At 37.6% G+C, this 19,671-nt stretch overlaps 1 protein-coding gene across 6 annotated transcripts in view; it reads left to right on the plus strand.

Moving 5' to 3' along the window:
* Positions 1 to 19,671, plus strand: part of CDK14 (cyclin dependent kinase 14) — a 711,364-nt gene that overhangs the window by 313,054 nt on the left and 378,639 nt on the right. For all 6 annotated transcript variants that reach the window (XM_049714769.1, XM_049714770.1, XM_033420532.2 and 3 more), the window contains one exon: positions 18,619 to 18,698. In XM_049714769.1, the coding sequence (XP_049570726.1) occupies positions 18,619 to 18,698 (80 nt within the window). The remainder of the gene's footprint in view (positions 1 to 18,618; positions 18,699 to 19,671) is intronic.

Consider the following 19,671-nt stretch of genomic DNA (forward strand, 5'->3'; position numbering starts at 1 on the left):
CTGTTGCCATTGCTACCTTTTCATTGCGGACCTCAGCTCAAGATTTGATGGTACCCATTTCTCTTACTACTTCTTTTATTCTATTCATATGGCAAACGTAATTCCTGATCTGCCAGTACATTTACAACCCCTTGATCCTTCTCATAAATAATGGAGGAACTAATATTATAGTAAGAATTGTACCTTAACAAAATAAAATGCTTTCAGATGGGTTTTTGAGTAAATCAGAAACTCGGTACCCTTGTGCCCCCATCCAAAGTATACTCCCGGCACCAGTTTTAAATGCAGTTAAGCATTCAACGTTGAATTAAGAGGAGAAAATGATTCTCTCTACCTGTTATGTCCTTTGAAAGTCTTGTCAAATTTTCATGGTCCTTTTTCTTATATTTAGTCACTTCCTTATGGATTTGTATCTAAGCAGGTTCCTTTATATCGTTTGTATGTGTTTACCCACACAAACTTTCAGATGACTTCATTAATTTTAAATGATTTTTGTGATGGTTGACATGACCTGAGGTAATTTACCGTTGACCCATCTGTTAAAAAAGGCTTGTTTAATTAATAAGACCTGGAGAGAACAACTGTAGTTAAGGTTATTTTGTCTAATAAGTATGGTTATGTGGATGATGGTTCATCACAAATGCAATTATTGAAGCTGACATGGCCAGATTTCTATGTAGAGACAATGTCAGTAGCTACTTAATCAGCCTGTATAGTTTTATTTCCCTTTCTACTTTTCAAAACCTTTCCTTTGTATTATATATATTCACATAGCATATGAATATACAGATATTCATATATGTGTGTATATATGAAAAAGAAAATACAAAGAGGTAGCAGAGATTGTCTTTGAAAGTTGGAGAAAGTTGAGTTGACAGGTTGAAAGATGGGTGTAAGTTTATACCCCTGAGTAGTAACATGCTGCGCTGAAAACTTGGATGTCTCCATTTCTCATCTGTCACTTTCTTACTGTACTTCAGAGTTGGAGTCATTCCGTATATCCAAAATGAGTAAATCTCCCTGTTTTTTTAAGTCTCATATAATTTGGTCATATTTTCTCCTTAGTCACTCAAAATGAGTAAGCTATGAGCATAATGATTGAATGCTTACCTGATACATGATTAATTATGTTCTCTCACTTTCTGAAGTTCATAAACTGAGTCCAGCTGACTAATTAGCTCTGGATTTTTGAGATCATGGTTAAAAAGAAGAAAAATTTTTCTTTAAATATTTGAGTATTTAAAAACAAAGAAAAAAGGAAAGGCAATCCTGTGGGTTATAACCAGACCAAGTTGTTTATCTACCACGGACACAGGACATTAGTTTTCTAGGGTCCATTTTACTTGCATTTTTTATATAGCTACATTCTATTTTTTTAAAGAAGAAAAGAATATAAATCTTAGAAAAGAGGAAAATGATAGTTACAAGTGAACAAATATCTGCAGCTCTTTGACAGAAAGATTTAGGTGTATGTATTTAATTTACCCAATTTACAGACATACTATTTTTTAAACTCACTTTAAGGTAACATGTTACACTAGCTAAAGTCTCTTTTATGTTCTGGGCTAGGATTTGTAAATAAGGTGCTGTTATGGAAGAGTTCTTCAATTGGATGACTACTGATGATTTCCCATCTGCTTCAGTTGGAAAAGAGTCATGGCAGTTGCATTCATCCCTCATTTTAGGTGAAAACCCAGCAAATATTTAATTGCTTTTGAGTGTATGTTTCCCCTGAAGTCAGGGACTTTACCCTTTAACACTCACCTTGATCTTAAATGAAAATCATTTCAGACGGCTTTCTATAAGGACTGAGAAGATTGGTAACACAAAGGAGAGACATTTAGGAAAGCTGAGTTTGGGGATTTCTTAGTAGTTCCAGAAATTGTTCTATCAGGGAGGGCTGATGTAATCTGTCCTGTCTCTAGCTAGCTGTTACTTGTTTAGTCCTTGTTTGAGATAGTTGACTTCATTCATTCATGCGTGCAGTTATTGAAGCCAGACTCCACTAAAGCCATGAAACATGGTTTCTCCCCAAAATGGCTAAATTATGTCGTCTCACTGAGTAGAAATTAGATTTCTTGGAACTAGATTTGGTGGCCGAGCCTTAGCATGACTGAATAGCCTTTTAAGACTTTGTCAGTTTTCCTTACTTTGTACCCCTAAACCTAGCAAAACAAATTGCTCTGTAGAAAAAAGGATGCTAATGTCCTGTTTGATGTGTTAAACACACATGTTATTGCTTGGAAAGCCCTGGAAGTAGCATAATTGGATTTAACAAATTGTGTATTCAGCTTTCTTTGTCATTACAGTAAAGATTTGCCACCAAATATTTTATAGTTATATATGTATATGTAACTATAATATGTAAATCCTGGAATTTTATTAATTTTTAGTGTGTTTTAATTTATATTTGTAAATATATTCACTTTATAGTCTGCTTTAATCTGCTTATATCATGGAGCTATAGTTAGTAGACTTATAAGCTCAGTTAATTTACCTTTGTTGATTAGGAATAAAAATGTATGTTTAGCTTCAAAAGAACGTTGTTGACATATTAGCTTTTGCTTCATTCAGAGCTCTACCCTAAAAAAAATGTAGGCAGGTAATGAAAATATTGGTGTCTAACAAGATCAAATATCTAATTACTTTATTGGATCAATTTTGTAGTGGACCTGGCATCAAAATCCCTCTCGAGTCTACTTTTCTTTCCTTATGTCCTACTGCTTCCCTAGTTTCTACTCTCTGTACTTTAAATGTGCCTGTCCCCACCCCTTCTGTATCTCTGTTTATGATAGATCCCTCTATGTAACTAGCTTGCCTCCCCTTTCTACATGTCCACATCCTATCCCATCTTCAAGTCCCACTCATATTATGAAACTTTCCTGGCTTCTGACAAGATACTCTCTTTGAATAAACTTCCGTTATACTCCTCTAAGCCCTCTTCTTGACTAGGCCCTGACTTTGCCTCACCCCCACCCCTCCACCCCTGTCCTTGCCAGGCTTGCATAACCCAGTTTTAGCAAGAATCCTGCTAAGTCAATTTAGAGAAAATCCCCCCATCCTTGATATCTGATGGCTCTGGCCTGTATGCAGCAGGAATCTTGTTAGGTGAGTTTAGCAAGAATCCCCTACCTGTGATCTCTCTTCTTAGTAATTTTCCATCCACCAGTGATCCCCTAACCTGCTACTTGGCTATAAATCTCCACTTGTTCTTGTGGTATTCAGAGTTGAGCCCTGTATCTGTCTCCACTGTTGCAATAGTCTTGAATAAAATCTTACTGTTTTAACAAATGTCAGAATATTTTTTTTCTTCTTTTTCCTAATTCAGCTACTGCCTTGCTTGATATCTCCTTTACCTCATATGTATGTAACATATTATCATATGTATATAACTTATTCTTCAGCATCTGTTACAGTGCTATTAATAGATGCTTAACAAACATTATGTAATGATTGGGGAAAATGTTTAGGAATGCTCTCATCAGGCCTTTTAAGTGTGAGAAGAGACTTTGACATATGGCCCTTGGGAGTAGAGATTTGTAGTCAGGACATATGAAGTTCTTTCTTCAGCTGTACATTTGATTATCATGGGTTTCAGTTTTTCTGAGTGTAAGGTTATATATCTGGGTTCATAGAGTAAAATCTGCTAGAGTGTCTATCCTGGAGATGATTTGAGTGATTGTTTCCTGTCACTGGGTTGCAGCACTCCCAGAAGACTGAATTCCGGCCAGGGCGACTCAGAGATCCTGTGCCCCATAGGCCCTGCTGACCACCCCACCTCTGCCCCCCTGTGGCTGTCAGCCCCATATACTGTCTCCACATTCAGGCCTCTATTGCTTGGCTAGCAGGGTTGCTTTCACCAATAAATCAAAATACAAGAGTCATGAGATTTTATGAAATAAAGAAGTCCTGGGGCCATTTTCCTTAAAAGGAAAGTGTGAGCTTGTTTGAACTTGAGGCTTCCTGGGTTCTTTTCTCAGCCCATCCAGTAAAAAGATATATTATTAAACCATAACAAAAAAGTAGATGACCAAATATGGTAGGATACCATTTATAAAAATCTACACATAGGAAAAAAAGTCTAGAAGATACATACATATGTTGAAGAATTTATCACTGAATAGTAGGATTATTGTTGATGTAAAAATTTTTCTGGGACTTCCCTGGTGGTACAGTGGTTAAGAATCCGCCTGCCGCGGCAGGGGACATGGGTTTGATCCCTGGTCTGGGAAGATCCCACATGCCGCAGAGCAACTAAGCCCATGAGCCACAACTACTGAACCTGCGCTCTAGAGCCCACAAGCCACAGCTACTGAGCCTGTGTGCTACAACTACTGAAGCCCGCACGCCTAGAGCCGGTGCACCGCAGCAAGAGAAGGCAGTGCAATGAGAAACCCATGCACCGCAACAAAGAGTAGCCCCCGTTTGCTGCAACTAGAGAGAGCCCGTGCACAGCAACAAAGACCCAATGCAGCCATAAATAAATAAATAAAATAAAAAACTTTCTTTAAAATAATTTTTTTTCTGTATTTTCCAACTATTCTGCCATAAGCATGCATTACTTTTATAATTAGGGTAAGACTTATTAATGCCATTCTAAAATATATTGATTTATTTTGAGTTTTATAAAACATTATTAGAAAACGCAAAGAAGAATGACATTGCTTTGAGAGTAAGTAATTTGATCACAAGTGTCTGGTATAAGCAGAGTGCCTCTTTTGAATGAAGGGGAAATAGGAGGGTGTGAACCACACACCTTTCTTCTGTGGTTCACACTTTAATTATTGCTACTCCACAGAGAATTTATGAGTATGGCTGTGAAGCCCAGTCTCCTAGGACCAAACTGTGGATCTACTGCTTCTAGCTGTGTGATGTAGAACTGTGCCTCAGATTCTTCATAAAGTGGAGATAGCCATAGTATCTACCACACAGAGGTGCTGTAGTGATCACATTAGTGTAAATAAAGTCCTTGTTGAAGGCCTGCCACACTATAGGTGCTTTAACAATAGGGCTATTTAACATGAGTGCTAGTTTTGAATTAAAGACAACTGTCTTGATCTTAAACTTATTGGCTGTGTATAAAGTCATCTTACTCCAAATCAGACTGACTAATTTGTACTCTGGCTCTATTGCTAGGGTTTGGAAGTAATACTAGCATAGATCTTATCGTACCAATTATATATGATTTTTATAAAGGTCTTTCTTTATGTAATCAGCTCTTTACTTATATATGAGTTAATATAAACCCTGCTCTTCAACATGTGTAGGTCGATTGTTTTCAACTTTATAGTTAATCGAATCATTTTTTAGTTTGACACTCTGCTTGCATATAAAGCAGTCCACCTTAGTGTGTCACTTTTATTTTTGGAGTACAGTCTTTTAGGTAATTCATGATGCTATAGCATTTTTCTCCAGTCCTTTTTGTCATAAAAGACAAATCAAACTAGATACATTTGGCTTTGCTTGATATTATCTTAAAGTTTCATTTAAAAGGTATTTAACAATGACATATGTTCTATAATTATGAAAGTAATATATTTTAATTGGAGCAAATTAAAGTCGCTCATAATCCTTATGACTTGATATAAGTCCCCTAGTCCTTTAACCAAGCTGCTGTGTATTTATAATAATTTTCTTTGTTGATTCTTCATGGGCCATTGCAGCCAAATGAAAAAAGAAAACGGTAGCTTGCTGTCCTGTTTGTAACATAAACTGGAGGGGTGTGTGTGTGTGTGTGTGTATGTGTGTGCGTGCGCGCGCGCATCTTTATTAGAATGGGAGAATGGGTTGAGAATGGTTTGAACTCTGAATACCCCTACCTTAATGGCTCTCCTGGGCTGCTTTGTTTTATCCTGCTGTTCCAAACTTCACTTGATTTTGTGAGGCTGTGTTTGAATGGAAAATGCAAGATCTATGTGGTTAACATTACTTGGCAGTGAGTATTTGGGGACTCTTCAAAGTCTCTTGGTGAATCAGTGACATGCTTTTTGGTGCATCTCAATTAACTTATTTGGAGATGCTTTTTTCCTGAGAGTGGAAGCTTGACCTCTCTCTCATGATGCTGAATATGTATGTCTCTACTAGAGGAAGGGGAACATTTACAACTCTGCTAGAGAAATGGGAACATCATGCTTTAAACATACCTTTGAACCAGGAAGCTTGAAATGCTCTAAGGTTGAGCATCGGACTTCATCCTCTTTTCTTTAATCCCAGCTCATGTAATGACTCACTGTGATTGTGGTGCTGTAGTTAGACTTTTAAAACAGAGAATTGTGAATTATTTTTATTTTTGGATGTAGTATAAGGTATAGCATGTAAGAATTACCCAGAAGATAATAGGTAATCCAAGATAGGGAAAAATGATAATATCATCAAGAAGTATATCCATTTCTTTTCTGCTTGTTTGAAGCATTTTCTATGGGAAAAAAAAGCTACTGAAGATAAAAATCTATTTGAAGTGGCAACTTGACCTCAGAAGTAGAACATTTGATTTCTCTAGAAATATAAAATGCAGCCTTTCCAAAGACCTCAGTAATATGTTTCCCCACACAAGTGTGCTTGAAAACGGGACTAGAGAAAAACAACACAAAAAAACTCTCCTACTTCTTCTTTTTCTTTACCTTCACACTATCCTTTAATTCCTAGTTTTCAGTGCATATGAGTGTATAGAGATGTATGTTTAGGGATATGAATTGTTGTATGGTACAGCTGAAAACTTATAGAACTAACTAATACAGGAAGCTTCAAATCTCACTATGTGTGAAAAATCAATCTCTAAAAACTTCTCATAATAAACTGCATTTTACTTACTTTTTTTTTTGTGGTACGCGGGCCTCTCACTGTTGTGGCCTCTCCCGTTGCGGAGCACAGGCTTCGGACGCGCAGGCTCAGCGGCCATGGCTCACGGGCCCAGCCGCCCTGCGGCATGTGGGATCTTCTCGGACCGGGGCGCGAACCTGTGTCCCCTGCATCGGCAGGAGGACTCTCAACCACTGTGCCAGCAGGGAAGCCCTACTTACTTTTTATGAAACCCTCCCATCTCATCAAATAAATACGGCTCTTCTCTAGTAATTTTAGGGGTAGTATAACCAACCACCTTTACATCTATGGGTGTCCTGGGCATCTTTTCTATGCTTCCTGCCTTTTCTTGATAAGTTAACAATTCTTCCATTCTTTGTCTTTGATAACTTTGCTTATCTTTTTTTTTTTTTTTTAAAGAAACTTACCTTTGTTTATTATGCATTTTAGTTGTTTGATACTATCTTATTTCTTCTTTGGCTGGTAATCTCCTCAAGGGCTGTATGCATGTTACTTTTTGCTCTCCCCAGAATGGTTCCTGGAGGTATTCCAGAAGAATACCGACACGTGTACAGCCCCTTGCCCTAAAACTCTGGAAGGTTAATGTATGAACATGTATGAACATGGATGAACATGGATGATAAAAGTCTCTCAAATGCAAACAAATATCGGACCAGATAACCACAGTACAGTCCAGCTGAGTGAGGGAAGGAGAGGAAGCATCAGTAACTCAGGAAAAGCTTAGGTTGAAGTTTACACACAAAAGATGCTATTGGGATAGAAACCAGTACAAATTACCTTCTGTTTTGCTTACATCATTGCTACCAAGGAGAGTTTGCTTTAAGCACTGAAGTGCAAAGCAAACATAGGAGTGAATTAAATTATCAAATGTCTTAGGAAGTCTGACAGTACTGTGTTTTTCTAAGGAGTTTTGATTTAAGACCTGAGATGACTGTTTCACAGACTTTTAAAGAAATTGGGAGTTGAGATTGTCCCATAATTGTTAGTCATCTTTGAGGAACTATGAAAAATTGTAGAGACATTAGCAGCCTTGAGATGTCCAAATGTTCACAGAAGAAGATGGAAATGGTGTGGCTTCCTCCCTGCATGCCCTTCTCATTTCCCCTCCTCCAGTGGAAAATTTTAGGACAGATTATCACTCAGATTATTTCTGAGTAAATCAAAATAGGAAGAAAAATAATGATCTAGGAGTTCATAAAAAAATTATGTCATACCTAAATAACCTTAATTCCTCTTTCTGATGAGATTGTTAAGCTAGTGGACTGGAACACTGTAGATGCTGGGTATCTGCTTGTTTTTCAAACATGGGTAAATGTTCTGATTATGTTCTGGTAGGTAAGAGAGCCATCGACAGTTGAGTGATGCGCTGTTTCTGGCGGTGGATTTAAAACAGGTTGGTAAGAGTGGTAGGGTTTCTTAGTACCTCTGTTACATGGTAAAGGGTTGACTCATTTGTTCACCATGGAGCTCTAACTGTGTGCCAGATGCAGCTTTTCCAGCACAGTCCAATGGTAGAGGCAGAAGGTCAGTGCAGTGGTTTGGGACAGAGGGCCATGGAGAGGAAGGGCTGGATTAGAGAGTTTGAAAGTGAAAAGGGAAGGAGGGAGGGGGGAAAAGAGAGAGAAAGAGAAGACAGTCAATGAAGCCACGTCCCCCAAAGGTGGATGGTGTATGTGTCAAGAGTGTGGTGTCCAAGAGCACTGCCCTGGACCTCATCCTGTTCAGTGTTTCTATGCTACCTCAGAGAAGGACACACAGAAGGATAGTTAGCCAGTGCTTGTCAAAAACAAGATTAGAATTTAGACAGGAGAGGTTGGAGCAGTTGGTTGCTGCTGACAAGTTGGAATCTTATTAGGAATAAATCAAACTCCTGAAATTATGTTTAAAAAGTGAATTATTAGGCCTAGGGCAAGTTAGAGATGGTGTGATTGCGGGGCCCATGAAGAAAACTCAGGGGTTGTAATTGTTGGCAAGATCCATGAGTTAATAGTGTTTTGTGCTGATCACAGGCGAATACATGCTGAGGCCAAATGAGTACCAGTCGAGTTTCTGGAATGGGGCAGGGTAGTCTCCCAGTCCACTCAGCGCTTAGCATACCACATCTGGTAGTGTGTACACCTTGGCAAGCACATTTCACAAGGGGTTAATCAGCCCCGACTTACCAAAGGCTTGCAACTAGGACTGTGAGGGCGCTCAAAATAGTTGAAAAAATTTGAACGTTTACCGAGAAAAAGGAGACTTCAGTGTTGGAGAGACCAGACAAAGGAAGAAAGACAACGAGCACGTGATGTCGGAACCTGAAGGCTTATTTAACACAGTGGTTCTCAACCCTGGTTACACTTTACAGTCACCCAGGATGCTTTTAAAAAATACGGATGCTAGGACCCCACACTGCACCAACTAAATCAGGGGTGGAGCCAGGCATGGTTATGTTTTAAAGCTTTCCAGTTGATTTAAAAATGTAGTCAGGGGTGAGAACCTGTACCTTGGTTTCTGTGCAGCCACAGAGGCAGGTGCCAGCTCCAGGCCTTGCCTGGTGCCTGCAGAGGGCAGCCAAAACAGCAGTCCCTACTCTACCTGCTTCCAGAGGCTGTCAGGATGGAATCTCCTCTGCCTCACACCACTGTTTACCACAGGCATGGTATAAAACGCCCTGGTGGTTTATTATCTTTCAGACCTCACCCCCGTATTTCGCACTGTATCTCCTACTCTGTCCCGTCCCCATGTCCTTCAGGCTCTTTTTATGTTGTCTAGATCTAGATCTAGAATACTGTTTTCTGATTTACAAATGCTTACGTGTGTTCGACTTTCTTCTGAGTGTTTACTTCTGCTTTAACAGAAAATTGGCTCTCTCTCGAAGTTATTGCTTCCCTTGAAGTCCTCCAAATGGCTCACAAGTTTTTATGTCTAGCCTAAACTTCTGTGTCTAGACTAAGATCCTCCCAAATAGGACTCTTGATTCTCTGTCTAAATCTCTTCTTCTTTAGTTTCCCTTGAGTCAGTACACGTGCCTCCATCCACACAGAAACTAAAGTCAGGACGTTTGGAGTCATCCTTTACCACTTGCCCTATGCCCAATTCAGTTTATCCTAACAGTCTCTTGATTCTGTCTTCAGAATATTGTTTTCCTTTTCCCCATTGCTCTTACCAATACCCTGGTACTTTGTGACCACCATCTTTCCCCTGGACCACTGTAGTAGCTGCCTGACCGCCCTCCCTGCTCCCACTATTGTGCTCCTTCAGGCTGTTCTCTACACGATAGTGAGGGAGCTGCAGACACACAATTTAATCATATTATCCCCTTTCTTAAGATTTCCCGGTGATTTTTTTTTTAATCAGTCCTTTCTGTGGCCCTTAAGGGCCTGCATGATCTGGCTCTCCTGTCCCTCTCTGCACGTCCCCCTCTCCTACCCCCTGCCGGCCAACAAGCTCCAGCCACTCTTCCTTTCTTATAGCTTTGTTTAACACATTGTGTTCTCTGCCCCTGGGCTTTTGTACAGGTTGTTCCATCTGCCTGGAATGTTCTTTGCTTACTCTTCTATATTTCTTGTTTCAGCTTAAATGTCACATTTTCAGAGAATCCTTCCCTGTCTAATCTAAAATAGGTTCTTCTTTTTTTTTTTTAATTGAAGTATAGTTGACTTACAATGTTTCGGGTGTACAGCAAAGATATTCAGTTGTACACACGTATATATATTCTTTTTCAGATTCTTTTCCATTATAGGTTATTATAAGATATTGAATATAGTTCCCTGTGTTATACAGTAGGTCCTTGTTGGTTATCTATTTTATACATAGTAGTGTGTATATGTTAATGCCAAACTCCTAATTTATCCCTGTCCACCCCCGCTTCCCCTTTGGTAACCATAAGTTTGTTTTCTGTGTCTGTGAGTCTATTTCTGTTTTGTAAATAAGTTCATTAGTATCATTAAAATAGGTTCTTTATCTTTTTTATGGCATGCTGTGATTTTCCTTCATTGCATTTATCCCAACTTGTATTGGGTATGTTTTTTAATTTTTAAAGAACTTCTTATGGAGTTTTGATAAACCCCCATCAGTTTCCAACACTGACAACCTGTGTCTAATCTTGTTTCATCTGTATTCATTCCTTCCAATTATTTTGAAACAAACCCCAAACATCATATTATTTCATTTTATAATTTTTTCTTTAACAGATAAGGCCTCTATTTTAAAACACCGAACCATAATGCCATTATCACATGTAAAAAATTTAACGATTTCTTTATCATCAAATATATAGTCAGTGTTAAAATAAACTTTGTTGGAATCAAGATAAAATCGGGTCCATACATTGCAATTAATTGCCATTAGTTCATCTCTCTCTTTTAATCTATGGGTTCTCCCCTCCTTTTTTTCTTGAAATTCATTTGTTGAAGAAACAGGTTCATTTCTCTATGGTTTCCTGTAGTCCGGAGTTTTCTGATTATATCCCAATGCTGTTATTTAACTTGTTCCCTTATCTCCTTGAAATAAGTAGTTAGATTTGGATGTGGTCAGATTCCAGTTGGATTGATTCCATTGAGGGGGATGAATGCTTCCATCAGGGGGCACATAATATCTGGTAGCTTCTTTTTGTGACTTTAGCAACCATTAATGGTGATATTCAAATTCTGTCATTCCCTCTTCATTTGTTACATGCAGTGCATCTATGCAGAGAAACTTCACTTATGAACTATCTGTTTACACTGAGGTACAGTGTATGCGAAAGTATATGAAAAGGGAAGGTAAATGCTTGACATATTCTCTTTAACAGTTTTTAAACTAATGAGATGGTTCCGTAGTACTCTCCAAATGTGACTCATGAGTTTCTTTTAAAGTCTCATTATAAACTTATTTATTTAATTCCTTTCAATCACAGGTATTAGTTTAGTGATGCTTAAATTGTCCCGTTTGAAGAGCGAGCACCTCCTGTCTCCCTTTGGTGTATGTCAGCCGTCTTTGTAGTTACATGTTTTACGCCTGTCTCCTCGGTGAGACTTAAGTGCAGGGACCATGTCTGGGTTGTTTATTCTTTATCCCAAGCACAAAATCACAGTCTCTCAATTAGTATTTGTTGACTAGGAGGCAGGATATTAAAACTTAATTAAGGGCAGGGCTGTCTTGTGGAAGAGCATTTAGTTTAGTCTTGGTGGACTCAGACCTGGAATCAGAGAGTAGAAGTTACAGGAAGCAAATTTTGGCTCAGCATAAAAAAGGACTAAGTAATTTGGGTATTTTAGAGGGGTTGAGTTCCACCAAAGTCTTTTGAGGAGCTACTGTGCTCCAGGGAGTGGGAGGACAAAGACAATCAAGCCAGTCAGGATTTTGTTGTCTGTTCAGGAGCTTGAATGATCACTGAGGTTACTTCTACTTTTTAAGGTAATACGACTCTCAAATCCTTTATTGACAGATTTTATTTTTGGAAAGGTACAAGTTTTAAATTATTGAAATGTAATTATTTTATTTTCTCCCATGAACAATATATATTCCTCTAATTTTATGTTTCAAAGTATTATGAGGTTTTACATTTCATAAAACATCATTATCAATATTTTGTCAAATGTACAAACTCATAATAATTGTTGGTTGAGCACACCCTTTTTCTCAGTACATTAAATCATTAGACTTTTTGCATTATTAATCACATCCTAATAAGTAGCCATTATGCTATTCTCTTATAAATTTTTGGATTTTTTTTTAAAGAAATTAATTTAACAGAAATGGCATTAGTCTTTTTCCTCTTCTCTCTGCATTATATTGATAAAGATTAGGGTGAGGGCTTCCCTGGTGGCGCAGTGGTTGAGAGTCCGCCTGCCAATGCAGGGGACGCAGGTTCGTGCCCTGGTCCGGGAAGATCCCACATGCCGCGGAGTGGCTGGGCCCGTGAGCCATGGCCGCTGAGCCTGCGCGTCCGGAGCCTGTGCTCCACAACATGAGAGGCCACAACAGTGAGAGACCCGCATACCGCAAAAAAAAAAAAAAAAAAAAAAAAAATTAGGGTGAGGTGTGATTACTGACAACTTACCTTGAAATTCTAAATTCACTTTTCCAGAATAAAGTATTGTAGATAACACTTCTGGAATATTTCAGAATATCAAAGGTTAAATAGTATTGAGATGATTTCTCATTTATACCTGAATATAAATTGAATTTAGGTGGAAATAGCAAGGCCATGAATATTTAGTTGTTTTTAATTTTTGAAGTGTGTATGTGAGACAGTATAGTCAGCGTTCCAACAGTGTCCTAAGAGGGAATTAATAAAAGAAGCACTAATGGTAAAACCTTTAAAATGTTTTTAATGACTTTGCCAAAAATTTATAAGTTCAGCTCAAAATATTGTCCTTGACGTACTCCGCCTTGCCATTGTCACTCCCTCAGTAGTAACTACATTTCCTTGTATTGCTTCTAAACCAATACAGTAAGGAAACAAAAGCATTGTATCTCCCTGCACTCAGTATTGTTTTCCATAGCAGTTTCTCTTGAGACAAAATCATAATGGAAGAGAGAGGCAGAATTTTTTAAAATTTATCACAGTATATTAAATTTCTTTTAGGTGTATTGCCTTAATTTCCTTTATGTCCTCTACACATAATTTCTTCTAGGTGTAAGCACATGAACACTGTTTTCAAAGATGACCTAGATAATATTTGTTATTTTGTTTTATTGTACTAAGTTATCATATGAATTTGAGGTAACTAATGTGATAGAAAACCTTTAGGCTTTCCTTTGAGGACTGTCTGTAAGGAAATTCTCTTTGTGCATCGTCTTTTGAGCCGGGCAAGTTTACGCTAAGTGGCGAGTTTTCCTTTATAGGGTTCACAAAATGTTAAAGTAACAAATGCATGAAAAAATGAGTAGGCTGTGCTCCTCATTCAAAACTTCTCGATCGTGCGTAATCCACACAAGATCATTTTATTATTTACAAACTTAGGGCACATAGATTTGTGGACAGAATTTCTGAAGTTGGCAGAGATTTGGATCTGTGGTTAGGACCGGTTTGAAAGCTGGATCCACTCTAGTGTGGCTTTGCCAGGACAGCCAGCCTCTCCATGTCTGTGCGTGGATAGCTCTGTGCTCGGACGTTCCCCTGGCTTTTCCTCCTGATGCAGTTGACAGCTGTTCCTGTGTGACATGCGGACTAAAGCAGTGTCACTTGTCCTTGGGCCTGAAGTGAGCTTCACAGTGAGGACACGCTGGGAAAGGCAGTGGTTGGAAGAATTAGAAAATAGTAAAGAATCTCTGAAATTAAAACAGCTCCCTAGATAGCTTAGAATAACTAGACACAAACCTGGCAATATCTCCAATTGAAAGTTCTGTGGTGATATTAACACAATTGAAAGCATTTTTTTTGCTATATTATTTACCTGAATTAATGTTTCCATTGCCAATCAAGCCTTGATTACCTTTGATTCATTAGCCTTTGATTTAATTAAAAAACTTTTTAAAGAGAAATCTTCAGTGTTTTCCTGTAAACAGCTCTAATTTATTGATTCAATTTGAATTTTGTAATTATTCTAAAGAACTTCAATGTTTGAAGTATGTGTTTTGAATAGTTAATAAAATAGTTTAAACCATACAAGGTAATTATTAGATACCATGTTTATTTTGTTTTTCATAGAATAATAGGTATCTTCTTTTGATATCTCTAAAAAAATGACATTTTGTTAGAGTTCGTCACTTAGAATTTGAAGTGTTTCAGTCGGTACTAAAGTTAAAAAAATATGCCCCAAAGGTAGAATATTAGAAAATGTGTAATGTTATTTTTTCAAAAGGTACCTTTTCCAAAAGTGGAGCCAGTGACTTATGTTTTTTCTAGACTTTATAACTGAGGGATTCAGTAGTTGGTGAGTGTCTAGACATGTAGAGAAAAACTAATTAAGAAAAGAGAGAGTCACAATGACTCTTAGGTTAGAGGCTATTTGATAATCAATATGGTTCTTAATGGGAAACCAATGAAGCAGTTGGAGAAGAGGGAAATACTGGTTACTAGTCTGGGCTCAGATTATTAAAGATAGTGAGGGTTCTGAAACATGTCTGTTGGGTGAAAAAGGTTAATTAACAAAGCATTCTATAAATTCTAAAATCTTAAGGAAATGAAAACTTTCTATATCTTCATGCATCATCAAAAACAAAGAGACTGAACCTTTAATTTGAAAAAAGAAAACAAATAAACATGAAAGAAGATATTGAAATCTTTTTATAAATTTTATATTTTTGAAATTATTTAAAATAATAATTTTATACTTTATTCTTGAGATACTTACAGGTATGAGGAAAGAAATATCAGTATATTAACATTATTAATATTCAGTCAATAAAGTATTTTGAGGGCTTCCCTGGTGGCGCAGTGGTTGAAAGTCTGCTTGCCGATGCAGGGGACATGGGTTCGTGCCCCGGTCCGGGAAGATTCCACATACCATGGAGCGGCTAGGCCCGTGAGCCATGGCCACTGAGCCTGTGCGTCCGGAGCCTGTGCTCCGCAACGGTAGAGGCCACAACAGTGAGAGGCCCACGTACCGCCAAAAAAAAAAAAAAAAAAAAGTATTTTGAGAGTCTACTCTGTGCCAGACAGTTTTAGGCACTGGGCATGTAACAGTTAACAAAACGGAAAAAGAGTTCCTTTTCTGTATTCTCCTGGAGCTAATAATCTAGTATAAATTTTAAGGAATTTTTTAGTTTCATATGATATAATACATAAAATCTAAATGCCTTTAACTGCTGTGATTATCATAACTATAAGAAATTGATAGTTGGAGGTTTTAACTCACGGAGAGTTGTGCTTCAGAATCAGGATCCCATTAACTTGGATCTTATTCTTTTATGCAGTTTATCATAGTAAATATGTTCAAAATTCTTTTCACCACAAAAATAATGCACACTAGCCTACGAGATTGCTTAAAGGTGTTCCTTCTCTAGTTGCATTTAAAGCATGAGTGCTGGTTCAATTAAAGGCTCTTTTCCTTTCAGTGTATTACAGGGGACTCATAGCTTCATGGTCTCAGAGTGTGTTTTAAGCAGATAGCCTTCCAAAATCACAAATTCCCTGTATTCTAGAATTCAGTTCACGGTATATGCAAGCCAGCGATCTCAAGGGAAAGGGAAAAGCTTTGTGGAAAGAAGTTTGTATGTGTTTTTTATGGGTGAGGGGAGAATATCGATAAATGAAGGCAAAATTCCAAGCAGTTCCTGGAATCAGTTCCTGCCTCCTCAGGGAGCCAGTGACGAGCTCAGCTGGGCTGAGAAAATCTGTGCAGATGTGAGTACTGACTGCATCCCAGCCCCAAGCCCTGCCAGAGGCCTCCCTTAGTCATAAAGGGCAAAATGGCCAGCACAAGTCACACTCACCAGTTGAACCCCATGTGAATATTAATTTTTTGCTTGCACCTGGGTACCTAGAGCATAATCAGGATTAGAAGAAAATCAAGGTGATGTACTCAAGAGAGGAGAGGTGCAGAGCAGAAAAGCGGCAGGCCTGTCCTCCCAGCTGAGAGACACAAGGGAAAATAAACATGACTCCTAGCCTTGAGGAGACGGCACATTGTGGAGCGTTATAACTGGATGTCCTTTGACTACTGTAACCAATAATATATTTCAACAATCCGTTTGATGAGGGATGCCACTAGGATGGTTGGGCTGTGATGATTCCCTTGACCTTTGTGCCTGTGGCAGTTTTTTTTTTTTTTTTTATCGAAAACAGACCAATTGCAGTTCTTTACAAAGAGACATTCAAATTCTTTATTTCAGACTCAGGCACTGGATTCTCTGGGCCACACGAGCTCTCCTTTGCTGATTCCATAGCCTCTAAAGATTTTTTGGTTGCAATTTAAATTGCAGTAAGAAACCATTTTTCACCTATCAGATTGGCAAAATCAATGGTTGATAACATAGTATATACTGGTAAAGGGGAAACAGGAGCTCCTATCTTCTATAGGTTGTATAAATTGGTACAACCTGTACGTAGGATAATTTCTCAGTGTCGTCAGAGTTAGAATTTAGAGATACACATTTTTTTTTTTTTGGCTGTACACACCCTACTTTGTTTTTTTTTTTCCCAACATCTTTATTGGAGTATAATTGCTTTACAATGGTGTGTTAGTTTCTACTTTATAACAAAGTGAATCAGCTATACATATACACATATCCCCATATCTCTTCCCTCTTGTGTCTCCCTCCCTCCCACTGTCCCTATCCCGCCCCTCTAGATGGTCACAAAGCACTGAGCTGATCTCCCTGTGCTATGCGGCTGCTTTCCATTAGCTATCTGTTCTACATTTGGTAGTGTATATATGTACATGCTACTCTCTCACTTCGTCCCAGCTTACCCTTCCCCCTCTTCGTGTCCTCAAGTCCATTCTCTAGTAGGTCTGCGTCTTTATTCCTGTCCTGCCCCTAGGTTCTTCGTGACCTTTTTTTTTTGTTTTTAGATTCCATATATATGTGTTAGCATACGATATTTGTTTTTCTCTTTCTGACTTACTTCACTCTGTATGACAGACTCTAGGTCCATCCACATTTTACTTTTAGGAATTTGTCTTACAGATGTATTTTTACATGGATGAAATTATGTCCAAGAATATTTATTATATCATTGTTTTATGGCCAAAAATTGGGAACCTGCTAAATGCCTATCAGTAGAGGACTGGCGTTAAATTAAGCATACTACACTCATACAAAGGAACACCCTGTGGTCTTTGAAAAGCAAGAGACAATTTTCTATGAATTTATGAGGAAGTCACCAAAGTATATCGAGTGATAAAAATAATATACACTGTACCCTGTATGCCATATTACCATTTGTGTGTGTGTGTGTGTGTGTGTTAAGTATATATGTTAAGCTAAGTTACCTCTCTGAGGTAAGTGGTGACCTCAGAGGGTGGGAACTGGGTGTGGCGGGGAGATTTACTTTTCATTAAATGCTTTGTGTTTCTTTTACTTATTTTAATTAAGGAAGTATGTTGGTAAGCCTAGTCAAGGTAGAAAGTAGAGCAGTCAACTAGAAGACCAATATAGATAATCATGTCTTTATTTTATTAACAGAATAGATTGGATAAAACATTATCTGTCTAGCGTAATCTTACTTTTAATTAGAGCTGATACACATTTGGAATGTGTCTAGAAGAAACATCTGCTTTGGATAGGTCTTGTGTAATTTTGTAATAGTAAAATATTCTTAACTTTTATTTTGATGATATACTGCATTATAAAACACAATCAGACTAATGTAATTTTAGGAGGCTCTAGTAAAAAAAAAAAAGTGAAAAAGGGAGGAATGGGTGATGTTGAGAGAGAGACAGACAGAGAAAGAAGAGGGAAGAGAGAAGGAAGAAGACGGAGTGTCAGGTTTACGTCCTTGGGGATTGAATGACTTCAAGTTAAGACTGAAGATAAAGACATTTCAGCAAAAGAAACAGAGGCTCTATTGGAGAAACAAAGGGAGAGTGTTATTTTGACGACTTGAGTTTTAATTAATCTGTGAATAATTGATCGAACATGGTGTTTTTGTTAAGCACTAGTTTCATTTTGGAAAGAACATAGAGTGAATCACAGAAAACTTCAGTTAAATCTTGGACTATGCAAGTGCGAATATTTAAAATGTGAATATTTAAAGTGTGAATATTTATGATGATGATACAGGATTCCCAGCCTTACTGAAATTAATCTTGTTGTGGTGGCATAATTGAGTCCTGACATTTTCAGTGCAAAAATGCATAAAATATAAATTGTAAGGAAGACAATTAGAACCATAATGGGAACATATTTTCACGGATTTGCTTCTCATCTTTTGTTTTGTTTCTCCAGGGTAAATGGGAAGTTGGTAGCCCTGAAGGTGATCAGGCTGCAAGAAGAAGAAGGTACACCTTTCACAGCTATCAGGGAAGGTAGGCATTTTCTCTTGTTATCTTTGCTTTTGTGTTTGCATGATGCCCATAGCTGTTTAACTATTATGCACCTCTGAATATGCTGTGTTTCTAAATTACATAGTTATATTTCTAATTGGAATGTGTAAACTGAAATGTAAAAATCAGTACCTCTTACGATCATAGCAATTCATGTTAAATAAAATAAAACTATCCTGCTATATACTCAGGTGTGGAGAAAAAAACTGCTGTGCATTGATGGTGAGACTGTCACTGACTGAGGAATCTTACATGTCTGATTTTGTTTGCAGAGCTCCACGCACATATTAATCTAGAGTTACTCTATATTCATGACTTTTAAGGAAAGTTCTTAAAAATGAGGGGATTATGCTACCTTATTAGTCTTTTGTATTTCTTCTTTCTTGATTTTTGTTCCTGTTCTTTAATATATTTTCTATTGGTTTTTCTTATTGATTTATTGATGCTCTTTATATATCAGCATCATGTATGTTGTCATATTTTCTTCCATTCTGTCATTTTTCTAAAAAGTCTTTTTAACAGTTATTTGATACATATAAATTTTAAATTTTTATGAGATGAAATTGCTTTATCTTTTGCTTTATTACTTCCTGCATAGTTTCTCTACTTCAAGAGAATGAAATACCTTCTTTTATTAGTGGGATCTTTTCAGTTCACTTTCAGAAATTTTAGTATTAATAGCTTCACCTCTACTACATTTTTAAAAGTACAAATCTTGAAATAAGACTTCAGTTTATTTCTGAATTGAAGGAACCACAGTTACTTTTCTGCTGATCCACAGCAAGATAAATAACAGAGATTTACTTCAATAGTATTGTTAAGATATTGATGAACTAAATGTAGTCTGTCACTGGTCTGATTTGTTTCCCTGACCAGGGATTGAATCTGGACCACAGCAGTGAAAGCCTGGTATTCTAACCACTAGGCCACCAGGGAACTCCCAAGAAGTCTACTT

This window comes from Orcinus orca, chromosome 9 (genome assembly GCF_937001465.1).
Source record: "Orcinus orca chromosome 9, mOrcOrc1.1, whole genome shotgun sequence".
Lineage (NCBI taxonomy): Eukaryota > Metazoa > Chordata > Mammalia > Artiodactyla > Delphinidae > Orcinus > Orcinus orca.